Genomic DNA, 13,661 nt, shown 5'->3' with positions numbered 1-13,661 from the left:
CCAACCTAAACCTCCCCTGACAAAACTTCAGGCCATTCCACTACTGTAACAATCCCATCAACCAACAGACTGCAGCTGAGTTGTGCTGAATTGATGGGAGGAATACCTGTCCATGCCCCTCAAACTTGAGTTTCTACCTGGGGGAAAGAAGGTAATTTGAGTTGAGCTTCAAGATGGTCAGTAGCATTCCTGTAGGGACTGGTTCCTCCCCATACACGGCCCCAAAGGCAGCTTGCTGCACAGCCAGCAGCCACAGCACAGCTGGGAATTGGGAACACCCCACGGACCCTGCATCTGGTGGTCCTGGGCAGGGGGAGGAGAAGGAGCTGGAATTTCAGTGTGGAAGGACATAAGCCCACAGGAAAACTGGCTTTAGCAGGGAGGTCTACCCATAGATAAACTGTTTTCCAAGTGATGCAATCCTGTTACCATGACAGAGGGAAACCACAAACCCCCAGCAACATAAGTTTCAGAATCAGAGACATTTATGTGTACTTTCCTCCCTGTAAATTCAAGTAGCTGGGAGGAGGGTGGCAATCAACATCTAGGTCTGCCCATAGAGTTTAAGGCATCAGCGGAAACACAATGGAAGTATCAGACTGGTTAGACGTTGTCTGATCTTTTCTACAACTTCACATGGCAACAACACAAAAGCAACCAACAAGGGAAACTTCTGCAGGTCTTGTGGCAGTGCAGATAATTGTATGAAAATAGTATGATTCAAATTGCAACAATCTAAAACCAAATGGTGGTACTTTCCTATTTACCTCCCACCCTTTCCCTTTACAATCTGATACACAGAAGTACTTAAATATGCGTTTAAGATCATAGTTATATTGCAGATTTTGCCAGGTCTAAAACCCAGGCCTTGGATCATGGGATTTCATCATTTGCTGAATGGTGAGGAACAGCTTCTTGCAGCTGCCAGACTTCCTGCTGAAAGTCACTGCCTTCACAGCAGGACAGGCACCTCCAAAAGCATCTCCTGCATCAAAGCCAGGCCTCCCACTTCAACCACTGCTGCCACTTGTCCCTGCTTCCTTCCCAGCACCAACAGATTCATTTGCTGGCACTTCCGAATTTTCTTCTTCAGAGACAATCAGAGGACAAATCAGAACAGGTTTCAGCCCAAATTTCCACCTGGTTTCTCTCATCTTTCATCCATATTATATGCAGGTGGAAAACCAGGCTTTGCTAAAACCATTAGATAGATAAATAAGGTGCAAATGCTGCAGAAATAAATGCTTAGAGTCCTTTGCTAAAAGGTCTGGACCTCCTTTGTCATGGGGTTACTGAGTGCTTCAAGCTGCAAGGCTGAACACATACCCAAATTCCAGCCTTTCAAGTAATGCCCATGTGCTTTTTGTTCAGTGAAAGACCATAAACAGAACATGTGACAACTTTAGTGTATGTCTGCTACCCAAATAAAAATAAAGCAATTCTTACATGAGAAATAGAGAAATTTCAAACAGCTTCCTGATTCTACCTAAAAATAAAACAAGTATTTTATTTAGTACATAGGCTTTTGAAGTTTGCCAAACTATTCAATATCTCATACTCAGGCAGAGAGATAAAAACTCATCAGGGCTGAGATGATCACAGGAAGAACCTGGCACAGGCTGCTCTCTTTCATATGCCCTCATGGTTTTTCTGCCAAAAATAAATACATCACACCACAAATGCTAACTACTATACATTTTTCATTTAAAGGCAACGACCTTCTCTGCTCCAGTGTGCCATACAATATTGTTTTTATCATTATGCAGTACCAAATAAGGTTAACTAGTTAGCAGTATCTGAAACCCAATAATTCCATTTGACCATTTGGATCCGTTTGACCTGACAGAGATGTGGTCTGTCACATGAAATGCATTAAATAGTTTAGAGATATGTAATTCTGTTTCTAATCACACCAGGAAAGTGAAAACCTAGTAAAAAGATAAAATTAGAGGCACAGGAGCACAGTGTGCACATGTATAAAACTAGCACCCAGCAACTACTCAGAATACACATGATTTTTTGGTTTCCATTACTCTGAGAGTGAACTTCAGTTCTTTCATTTCTAACAAAAACACACTCCTGAAATGCAGCCAGAAAATTACAGTGACATGTTGCTTAAAACTCAGGCAAAGTTACTGTGGAATATTTTTACTATGCAAATAATTATATCCACTATCAATTTCATTAAGTGACCCTACTACTGAAGACTCTACATCCAACAACAAACAGCAACAGAAGCAAGCATAGAGAAAGCCTATTTAAAAATCAAATTTATTTGATTCTCCAAGTTACTTTAGAATACCAAAATACCTCAAGAATATTCATGTAAGCAGTCTAATGAAGATACTTGATGAAAGTTCATTAACCTTATTATTATGTTTGAGGATTATATTTCAGAGCACAGCTCTGAAGTCTGCAGAGTGTAAGACTGTGTGTGCAGAAGGAACAACTGGATATTTTAACCAGGCGAACAGCTTTGTATAGAACAAATAGGAACAAAACTATTTTTAATTAAACAAAAAAGCACACAGTCAGAAGTCATTTTCATTACTTGTTTTTCCATAAAGGACACATTATGTGCTAATACTGCATAAAAGCAATTCCTATGATCCTTGAAGTGAACTGTTCAGCTGAGGAAATTCAGTTGATATTTCACTGGCAAATCTAGTTTCTCAAAGCAACATCATCCACAGTAAACAAAGAATGACTAGAGTTTCTCTAGTTATAATATTCCAATAAGTCATATCCACTTCCACAAGCATAAAAGCAAAGTGCTGGCATTTATATATTTTTATATAACTATATATATTTTTTTTTAATCTGCAAAATGCCTCCTTTTATTTTAATAGCTAAAAAAAGATCTTGACTGAAACACATTTGCAATGCTCATTTGGAAAGAATCAAGGCACAAGCAATTAACAATATCTGTATATTCTTAACTAAATAAGATGCTGAAAACAGTGTAAAATTGAAAGTTCTATTAGTAATGTAAAATAATTAAGAAATGTTTTTCAAGGGAGCAAGAATAATGTAACAGCATTTTTTTTCTCACACATTCCTAGCACATTGCAAGCCTATTGATTTTAGTGGTTTTTTTTTTTCTTTACTCTAGAAAGGTCCTCAACTTGTATATTTAGATTTTATACTCACAGTGCTTCTCTATGATGTCCTTACATAGCCAACAAGTGGTTGAGCTCATAAAGTAAACTGATTAATATACTTGCCCTGATTATTTTTTTGTAGAGTTTCTTGAAACCTTGTGATACTGCCAGGGAAAAATCACACTTGTATCAAGTAATTTCAGAGTACCATATTTTGTATCATCATATACAGGCTTTCATTTCAATTCCGGTATTTGTCAGAGAAGTTACCACACCAACAACCACACATTTTTAAAATTCCAGTTCAACAACAACTGAAAAAACAGTTTGTATCATTGACATTGTAGCATAAACATATTCTGCTCAGTCGTATGTCTTCCATTTTCCTTTTATTTGAACAAAGCAAAAAAAAGAAGGAGAAAAAACTATCTTTTAAAATTGCGCAGCTCAACTGGCAGATTAACAATGTAGAACAGTTGGGGAAAAAAAGAAAAGTCTTTATCAAAATAGAAAGGGTTTATAGCAACAAGTAAATTCTTACAGAAATACTGAGATAAAATCAGTTTCTGTATATAAAACAACTGAAGTTGAATTGAGTTTCACTCCCAAGTAAGATAAATTCATTTTCTAAAATCATTCTCAAAGTGTTGATCAATACAGGAACAGGACTGGGTTTGGAGAAAACTTTTCCCGTTGAATTCTCAGCAATTGCTTTCTCCACAAGCTGTTTTGGTTTAGTGTTCTAACACTATTTTAATTCTCTTAGATATCTCTTTAAGTTTGAAAAAGGTTTCTACTTTTACACAAACAATGAGAAAGTAGAATTTTGCTCTGAGTTTTTTACAATCACTTAACTTCCCTTTTTCATAAAACAACTTTTCATTAGAAGGCAGAAATAAAATGACCATTAAGGATAAACAATATTACATTTTTCACATTATCTTGAGTCATACATGTACTTTTCTCTTGAAAGCCCAGGAAGAAAAAAGAAAAGGAAAAAATTTGGACATTTACTTAATAAAAGATTTAGGTTGGTTTGCAAAATTTACTTCTGGTGTACTGACAATTTTTTACTGAAAATACAAAAATTAGGTAAGTACATCTTGTTCAGAATAATTATTCATTTGTATTAACACAAAAAGTTTCAAAGGAAAAAAGTACTAACTGCAGAGAATAGCAGTCTATGACTATCATGGAAACCACCTTGCAGAAGCCAGATTATTCAATGCCATATAAAGACATACCTTTTTATCATATACATCTTGCCAGTTTACTCCAGCAAAGAAACTATGACGCATGATTTCCTTTGCATCATCTGGGCCTCCACCAAGTCTAAGGAGAGTGGGGGGAAAAACCACATATTAAACTTTTATAGGGAGATCAAGTTATTGTTATGGTTGGAAATGTGACTATTTCTTTTTGACTATTTGGGAACAATTCTCACCCAATTAATATGAAAATTTCACCTGTTTAATATGAATTCTGGTGATCTCAAGAGAATTCGTGGGAGTACCCATGCCATGGTCTGTTCTTTTTGATTATTCCAACTACAATGTTCGTCACTGTCCACAATGAGCTTTTTAGTAATTAATTAATTTTAAAAACATACTTAACTTTAGTTTGCTTGAAAGCCCAGCTAATGTCCTGGCACTATTAAAACCCAAACCAACCCAATAATGCTGATATAAAATTTTGCCAAATACGTGCCGGGCACTGAATCAGTAATGACTTGTGCATCATTTTTATACAGTGTTCAGTGCTGTTGCATCTGGGTGCTGTAACAATTAACCAATTACCATAAAATAGTCGCAATCTGAGTCAATTAGTATAAATTAATAAATTGTAGGCCTGCTGAGAAGGTTATTTAAAGGCCATTGTAAATAACCACACTGCTCACTGTGGCCCGTAGCTTGCCAAAGCCAGACTCTGCCTGGTAAATCATCCTAGGAAGTGGATTTCACCTACTTTGGGTGAACTTGCCCAAGGTGGTTTGAGCTCACAGGAGTGGTCACTGCTGGCAAAAGAGGAGTGTCCTGCCCATACCTCTCTTCTCTCACTTCTATCTACAGCATCATTCACACTTGATGACTGTGAGCAGAAACAGCTCCCTAACCTGGAGAAAAACTAATTCTGACATGAGAATAGAAGAGAGAACTGGCCATTTTTTGTTGCATTAGCAAGTCCACTTTGACTTGACAAGCCGAGTGAGATCCCTTGAGCTGCTGTTGTTAGTTGAGAAATAACTCCACATCCAGGGATGGGAACCTCTGTCCTTCTCAACAGCACATTGACTTTCAGGACTGCTCAGCTCTCATCTAACTTCTCCCTGAGATTGCCCTAACAGAAGCAGCAGGAAAAAAGCTACTCTTAACTAAATAAGCAGACCATATGTGCTAAATGTTAACAAGAAGAGTGACAAAAACAGTGTGTATTTCATTAAAAAGATCTGCTAAAGATATAAAGGCAAATTCTAAAGGAAAGCATTTAAATAAATTTCTTTCTAAAGCATTTATTGTATGGAGGAATAATTTCCACAATCAAGAAAAAAGTCTGTTTTGGTATTACCCTGCTGCCAAATTTCAAAAATATTCTCTAGTACTACGTCGGTCTTGCGATAACTGAGTGTCAAGTTATTCTAATTTTCAAGCTGTATTCCTCCTTGTTTCTCAACTACTCATTGTAAAATTCTCTACATCTTGGCAAAACATGGCAGTTAGCCTTCAGTCTCCAGACTTCTCTCAATATCTTCTAGCTGCTCACAAAAAGGCTGAGTTGTGTTAATCTCTGTGTTCCTCCCCTATTCAGCATTAGCTAGTACAAGAACTTGAATATAAATAAGCTTCTAAATATAAGTCTGCAATAAATACTACTGTCTGTGAAGATCAATTACAAAGAAGCATCTTTCCAATTCTAAAGGTTAGTATATTTGATGGGTCAGATTGTTTGGAGGTTAAAAGCATTAGGAGTTGCTACAGAAACATAGTTTTACTCTACTCCGTATTTGTCTGGCTGGTCACAGTTTGCTTTTCCTGCATACAGTAAGTTGAGCTGGAGCAGACAAGCTGACCATTTCCTCTGTCCTGCCTGCTGCACTTGGCTGCATTCAGGCAAATCCCTTGGAGAAACACAACCAGTCCTGCCCTGACTGCCTGCAGGCAATGCCCGCTACTCAAAACTTCTTGAGAACAAGCGGCGGCTGAAGGAGGACTAGAGAACAGAGGCAGACAAAATCTGCTGCCCCAAAAACATGCCAAGAGACTCACAAGAATGACAAAGATATTGCAGGGGGGAAAGGTACCTACACATGACTCCCACTGATTTACAAAGTCAGAGATTTTAGAGCCATGGAAGACTGGACACTGCTGGTCCAGACACTGGAAAATGGCTCTCCTGGGCAACAATCCCAGAGGGAAAAGCCCACCACAAAAGAGCACAGACAGCAGCTTGCTTTCAAACCACTCCCTTTAAATTTCACTCCAGTTGTATTCTTTAACAAATTATTAGTTTAATGGTCTAATATGTGATTTATTTATGTGCCCTAATAAATGTAGCTGTGGCTGCCTATGCACCTCTCCTGCCATTGCCATCACCAGAAATAAGTGCTACATTCCCCATGAGACACTGCAGTGAACTCAGGGTTAAGTTACACTGGGAAAAACAATTGAGATCTTTCCCTTTGTTCTTAATATTTGTTCTTAACCTGAAGAGATCCCTGTGTTTACTGTGAATTATTTTTAAAGTTTGTCTTCCACAAGCTTTTCTTCCTTTTGCTGGTTAAATTCATGTTGCAAATCACCGCTGGACTGAAAAAATGGAAATCTGAGACTGTAGGGCTGTGTACAACACTTTCCTGTGATTGACAGCTCCTTCAGCCAGGAAGGCCAGGCACCAGAGTCCTATATTTACATTACCCAGCACAATTAGAGCATTTATTATGCCTGTATAGCCAATTGATTTCACTTACCGCTTATTTGGATCCTTTATCAGTAGGCCTGATAGTAACGATTTTGCATCTGCAGATAGAGTTCGAGGAAATTTAATGTCCTCCATTAATATCAGTTCAAATAGTTTCTCGTGATCTTGGTTGTAGAAGGGTAATCTTCCACACATCATCTCATACATGACCACTCCTAATCCCCACCAGTCCACTGCACGGCCATAGTCATTATCTTCTAACACCTGAGACAGAAATCAAAAGCATCTTTAAGACATAAACTATTTCGTACACCATCATGTCAGTCTGTTTGATGCATCTCTATATGAATGTGTTTCTGAGACTTTATTTTCGCAGTATGCTAAAAGGACTCTCAGAACCTTACACAAAATTGCAGCACTGACTCACACACCTGAGCTCACTGAAATTCCAGCCTTACCAGGCATTGCACTGCTAAAACCAAATTAAAAATTTACAATGACCTGCTCCAAACAATCATGACTTCTTTTTACCCTTTCCTATGTCCTCTACCAGGCCATTTATATCATCCACAGCTTTAGGAAGAGACACTAACAGGTACTACATGAGCATTAATGACTCAGTCAGAAGTGTGAAGCATCTGTTTGCTCAGTCTCTTCCCTCTCTTTTACCCTACCTGTCTAAAGTTTCCAATTTAGAACCACTTTAATCTTATTAAGACAAGTTTCATTTCTTTATGATCTTTGTTAACATCAGAAGTCCCCAATGCCTTTCTCCTGCTAGTTTCATTACATTCCATTAAATAGTCCTAACAGCTGAACTGTGCCAATGCAAAAAAATATGGCAGTGTTTATACAAAACTATGTTTACTACAAAACTATGCTTATATGATATTATATAAACACAGAAACTGGTCAAGTTTATACAATTTGTTAACATAATGTCACCAGTGTTATGTACCTAAAAACAACATTCCACCGCCCTTCTCCCAGCAGTGCCAGAGAACTGAAATAAGAAATTTAAGCAGTGTGTCTTGACCTTAATACACCTTCGTATTAAATTGCAGACATGAAGACAACATAACAGCAGCATTCATCCATAAAAATCATAATAAATAAGGAAATTGAAGGTTACTGAATATATAATTCTAATTTCTATTAATTTCTAGTAGATCATGCCCGTTCATACAAAAAAGTTGAAATAGAAGTCAAGAAATCTTAAAACAGGAGGCACTACAACTGTGTATGTTAAATAGCCAATATTTGCTGCAGAGGAGCTATCAAAAAAGTTTAAAACAGGAAACAAAAAAACCTTAAAAAACCGTTAAACAGAAAAGTCAAGAAATGTGACTAATACAAGTAGAAATATATTTATAATAGAGAATTGTTACTGTATCACAGAAGGCTAATTCTGAAAGGCAGCACCTTATGACTGATTTAAAAAAAAAAAGAACAAACTAACAACAAACTAATCCCCAGAAAACAAAATACCGTTTACAACACACAGACACATGCAATCACCATCACAAAGAGCTCCTCCAGATTCAAGCTGTAAGCAGATATACAGGAACAGTCATTCAGATACCTGGTTGTGAAAGTAAATTTTTCAGTCTTTAATGAATAAAGCAACCTCTACAAGATCAGAAATAACTTTATCCATAAGTAGATTATCTTCCAATTGTCTAAAACTGGTACTAGAGGGGTGTTGAGCTCATTTCTCTGGCTCTCCTCTTGCTCCCCCAGTAAATCCAAGCCTGCTCTCAAGTATCTGGGATGCGCTGTTAGCAGAAGCAACATGCAGTCTGATCCAGTATGGCAAATTAGGAAATCCCACAGTAATTAATGCATTTATACTGCTACTTTTCACTGTCCTTAAGGATTAGTAGCAGAAACATGATGAAAAGAAGTATATTAAAAATCCTTCTTGTGTATATAAGATTAAAAAATCATAAATATTAACACATTAACACATATGATTTACAACTGTGCCAAAACAAACAGACTTATTACATCATTGATATTTCCAAATAAAGAGTGAAATTTTGGAAAGTGTAAAATACAACAAATTATCTGAATAAGTACATATGACAAAACTAACTAAAATAATTCTTGCATTTTAAAATTAATTAAATGTTTTATGAGTTGGAGCATATTGCAAGCTATTTGCCGAAAAACGGTATATGAAATCTGTGACTCTTGTCTTTAAATCATTGCTTCTTCTGCCACAGAATAAAAACACTATGTATTTTTCTGCTCTAGCTATTAGCACTGTTACTGTTTTTCTAATCTGTACAGTTAGTCGTTTCTTTTGAAGCTAGCAAAATACATAAAATTGTGAGACAGTGGTAGATTCTTTTCGTAAGATGAGGTGTGGCTTCCATGTGTGGTTTATAAAAGAAGGCAACAGGAAAATAAAAAACACCATTCTCTAAACAAGGCAAATCACATGGCCAATAGCTAGAGCAAATTGTACTCGCAGCTTTACGTAATTTATGCAGGACTTTACCTAATAATAATAAAAAGTATGAACAACCTTTTGCTGCATTCCCACAACAGCAACAAAGCAGTGGTACAAAGAAAGAGCCAAATGTGATTTTTAACCTCTTTTTACATAAAATCATAAAAAAGCATAAAAGCTGGATTAACTGCCTCCCAAACCCACATATCACCAGCCGGGTTCTCATCCCCAGCTGGCAAAACTGGCAACTCTTTATTTTTGTTTAAATACCTGGTTTACAGCCAGCCAGACAAGCAAGAGCATCAAAATGGTTTCATTAGGCAAAACGAAAACAGCCTGAAAATAGTGTAAATAAAACAAAATAAATCTCAACTTATTTTAATATAAATGCAATAAAATTGTACATAATGCATTCACAGTGAAGATACACTATTATTTCCTTTAAGTAATTTCAAATCTTCATGGTGTTTAGAATCTCCAGGATTTGTAGACTGTGTCAAATCAATGGAAGTGAAGTGCTGGAGTCCAGCAGCTTCTACAAGCAAATCTATGCAGCTAGGAAAGGCATGAGAACATGTCTGTACACACTGCCCTAGCATTACAGAATCCTTTCCAAACTGTCCTTGGATTTGAGGGATTTGGCTTTAATTACGTTAAACATAGGTCAAGAAAGCTTCAACTCAGTGCTAAAACGAACGTGAAATGCAGTTGCAGTCTTTGTGCCTACAAATAAATCAATCTTTTGCCCACCATGAAGTAGATACCTGCTTTTAGAGAAGTCTCCTCTGGTTGTGAGGAGTGATACTTCTGTCTCTCCAGCAGCTGTGGCATATCCTTGCATATGTGGGGTACCAGTCTAAGCACCTGGCCAGACACAGACACCGCGGCAAGTTTGATCCTGGACTCTGTATGCTGCCCTTAGGAGCTGCCTCTGCCACTAGCCAATCTTGTCCCTTGCTATAAGGACCCTCATATGCCTTGTATCAACAACCCAATCCCTTCATGGTCACAGCAGGACAGGCAGCAGGCCCATCAAAACCATTGTAGAGGGCACAAGGTCAACCACTCTGTATCTGCAGTAAAGCAATTGATCTTTCCTGGCAGTACAACATAAGGTTCACACAGAACTCATGTGCACAAAAGAGCACCTACATTGATTACATACTCAAATCAGGTGTGTTTCCACACAGTAAAGATGGACTTACATGTTTTCTTCCACGAAATATGTTTAAATAGTCACATCATTCAGATTACGATTTCCCTTCCTTTGTCTTTTTCACATACATGCAGTGCCAAAATCCAAGCCAACATCTAGATGAGGTCTTAGGAGAAGAGCTCCAGCACAATGTGACATCAGTGTGTGGATAACATTTATAGTCATCCACCCCTAACACAATCACTGCACCCAAGTGACTTCCCATCACTGAACAAAGCAGGTGGACTGACTGCAGTTCAGTCTGGATGATACCACAGATCATGGGAAATAAAACTCAAAAAATTGCCATCATTTTTACAACTTGGGGAAATCTTACTCCACTTGTTTTCAGGGCTCTAGTTCAACAACTGCTTCTTTCAGAGACAGTGCCAGCCTAATCCAGGCTCTTGTTTCTGTTCTCTCACCACAGCTTCCCTTACCTTGTCAAAACTATGCAACACACTACATCAGACATTAGAAACAAAATAGGGAAAAAGTTTCACCCTAGATTATTTTTCACCTGAATCAAGTTTTCTGACCTAAGCCACTCAATTGCCATGTGGAGAGTTGCACTAGCACAAGTGAGAATATGGGCAGCATCAGGTGTGGCATTGCTGCAGAAAGAAATGCTTGCCAATCTCTACCCCAAAGTTACACTGACACAGAAGTTACTCTGGCTCTGCCAGTTTTTCCTGCACACACAGACAGCTGTAACAGCTGTGCTCACTTAGGGTGAAGATTAAGGCCCTGCTTCTCTTCCCAACTTGCATTTCTCTAAAGCACTCCAGCAGTACAACAGGGTTCCAAAGAGGGCATAAACTCATTGCTGCACTGAAACCACTACAGTTTTTACAGGCATTGTAGCTCCTCTAACTCACACCTACGCCTGCAGCACAAGGACACAGCCTGGATTTATACAGGTGCCTTTATAAACAGCTGCAGAGGTGCCACTGAAGTTTGTATTTTCTCTTCTTATATAAATATGCAAAAGGTTAAGTAACACACACATACTTTCTAATAAGCAAGAAACATTAGACAGGCATCGCTGCCAGGCATTTGCACGTACTTCAGTGCTTTTATGGATCTTTGAGAGGCTTTGGACAGCATTAGAGCTTCAGCTCAGGGAGAGCTATTTATTCACTATTAAAATTTATTCAGCTATTAAAATTTTCATTTGTTTTGTGCTCAAAAATGCCACAATATAATTTTTTTTTTAATTTACTGAGATTGTAGTAACCAAAGGAAAACAAAGTATCCTGTAGTGATTCCACTGTCTCTGCACACCTTGGAGTTTCTGGAGTGTATTACTAGCAGTGACCCAGTATAAAATGGAATAGTGCTTTGTACACAGAGCAGTATGTAAACCCCTACATACAAAATAAACAATTCAGTTCACAGACCAACCTTTGTCATTGTAATGATTAAGACAACACAAGCACTCTGCAGGACTGCTAAGATCGCAGTAATTCAATAATGTTTCTCTCAAACACATAATAATTCATTTTTTTTTGGCAAGTAATTACAGATCAATGAAGAAAAATTCTTGTATTTATATTTATTGACCAAAAAAGCACTATCTTATTTATCTTATCTATTCCCCAATGCTGGGAAGCCCACTGTCTTGTACTTGAAAAAAAGATTGTTACTACCACTGGAAGTTTTCTCTTTCCCAGAAAACAAAATCCACAGAAATTACTTCTTCCTTTATTTCACCAGTGGCTCTAGACTTTAATCTTTAGGTTTATTAGTCAATATATCTCCAGGTCCTTTGCTTTACGCATCTCACTCCTTTAAGAGCCTAACATACAGTCCACAGAATTTGATGTCCATTTAATTTTATGGTGAAAACCAGTGAAAATGTATCTTTTATTATCTTTATTGCTTCAGTAGCTAAGAGGTGAAAGGATTTTTGGAGACAACAGCTAGAGACATTATCTGCAAACTCCTATTTACAAGGGCTTGGGGCAGAGATATGGGAGCAGACAACTGAATGCCAAAGAGAAGTTGATACACATGCAATGCTTCTACAAATTTCTGTGAGAATAAAGTTTTAGGAGGTGAGCCAGCAGTTAACAGGTGAAGTCTGTGACCATTGTATGTCAGTCATGTACTTCCGCTTGAGCTAGGTGGAAACTAGAATTCTCCTATACTCTACTGAATAACAGAACACTGAACGAGCTGTGACCACCTCAGACCAACTGGGCTCAGTGTAGAGAATCCCTTAATCCTGTCTTTATTGCATTTTCTTGAAATACAACATCCCTGATGAGCAGCACCTGGAAGATTTTTGGTTATACAGAAGAAATTAACACCATCTAGAGCTATACTTCCCACACACCTATAAATGGTGTTTAGTTGCTGCAACTTCTGGACTCTGCAAACACAGACAAATTTAGCAGTCACCTTGAGCATGAAAGCCCTTGTAAAATTCATCATCCATCCTATACAAAGGGTTGTCAGCATTGAGTTTTATCTCTAGAAGAACAATATCAAAATATTGGACTCATACTTTGTGCTAGATAATCAAGGCAACTTACTGGAAAAGCCATTACATTTTTGACCAATTAAGGTTTCTCCTAATCCATTAGCTATAGACCTTTAGATAGGACACTACAGTAACTTGTTGCTCAATCAATAATTTTGACAGAACAGATGGAAAAATTTTAAACATCTAAACAAACTGTCTGCACACCTATGTTGTGAAAGAAAACTGAGAACTTGGATACACCAATGTACTGTTAATTTAAGGGGGGAAAAACTGTTTTCAATTAACCTTACAGTTCAGGTGGAGTCTATGTTCCCTAAGCATTTCTGGTAACCCTTCACACATTTTTATTGCTACAGTTGTTGGTCTGTTAACAAATATTTACCCACTTATTCTTCAACAGAAGTTAGAAAGTGTATTTGCTAGAACTTTCTATCAATTGTGGTAGTAACTACAACAATAAGAGAGTTTACAGTCTAACACTAACAAACAAAGGTAATGTACACTTCT

The 13,661-nt window shown here is 37.6% G+C and overlaps 1 protein-coding gene across 8 annotated transcripts in view; it reads right to left on the bottom strand.

The window, feature by feature from the left end:
* Positions 1–13,661, bottom strand: part of AKT3 (AKT serine/threonine kinase 3) — a 150,598-nt gene that overhangs the window by 14,041 nt on the left and 122,896 nt on the right. For all 8 annotated transcript variants that reach the window (XM_072927273.1, XM_030269630.4, XM_072927272.1 and 5 more), the window contains 2 exons: positions 7,066–7,280; positions 4,346–4,433 (listed from right to left, as the gene is read on the bottom strand). In XM_072927273.1, the coding sequence (XP_072783374.1) occupies positions 4,346–4,433; positions 7,066–7,280 (303 nt within the window). The remainder of the gene's footprint in view (positions 1–4,345; positions 4,434–7,065; positions 7,281–13,661) is intronic.

This window comes from Taeniopygia guttata, chromosome 3, assembly GCF_048771995.1.
Source record: "Taeniopygia guttata chromosome 3, bTaeGut7.mat, whole genome shotgun sequence".
Classification (NCBI taxonomy): Eukaryota; Metazoa; Chordata; class Aves; order Passeriformes; family Estrildidae; genus Taeniopygia; species Taeniopygia guttata.
The sequence above is the reverse complement of the archived record's forward strand: the minus strand, read 5'-3'. Positions and strand labels throughout refer to the sequence as shown.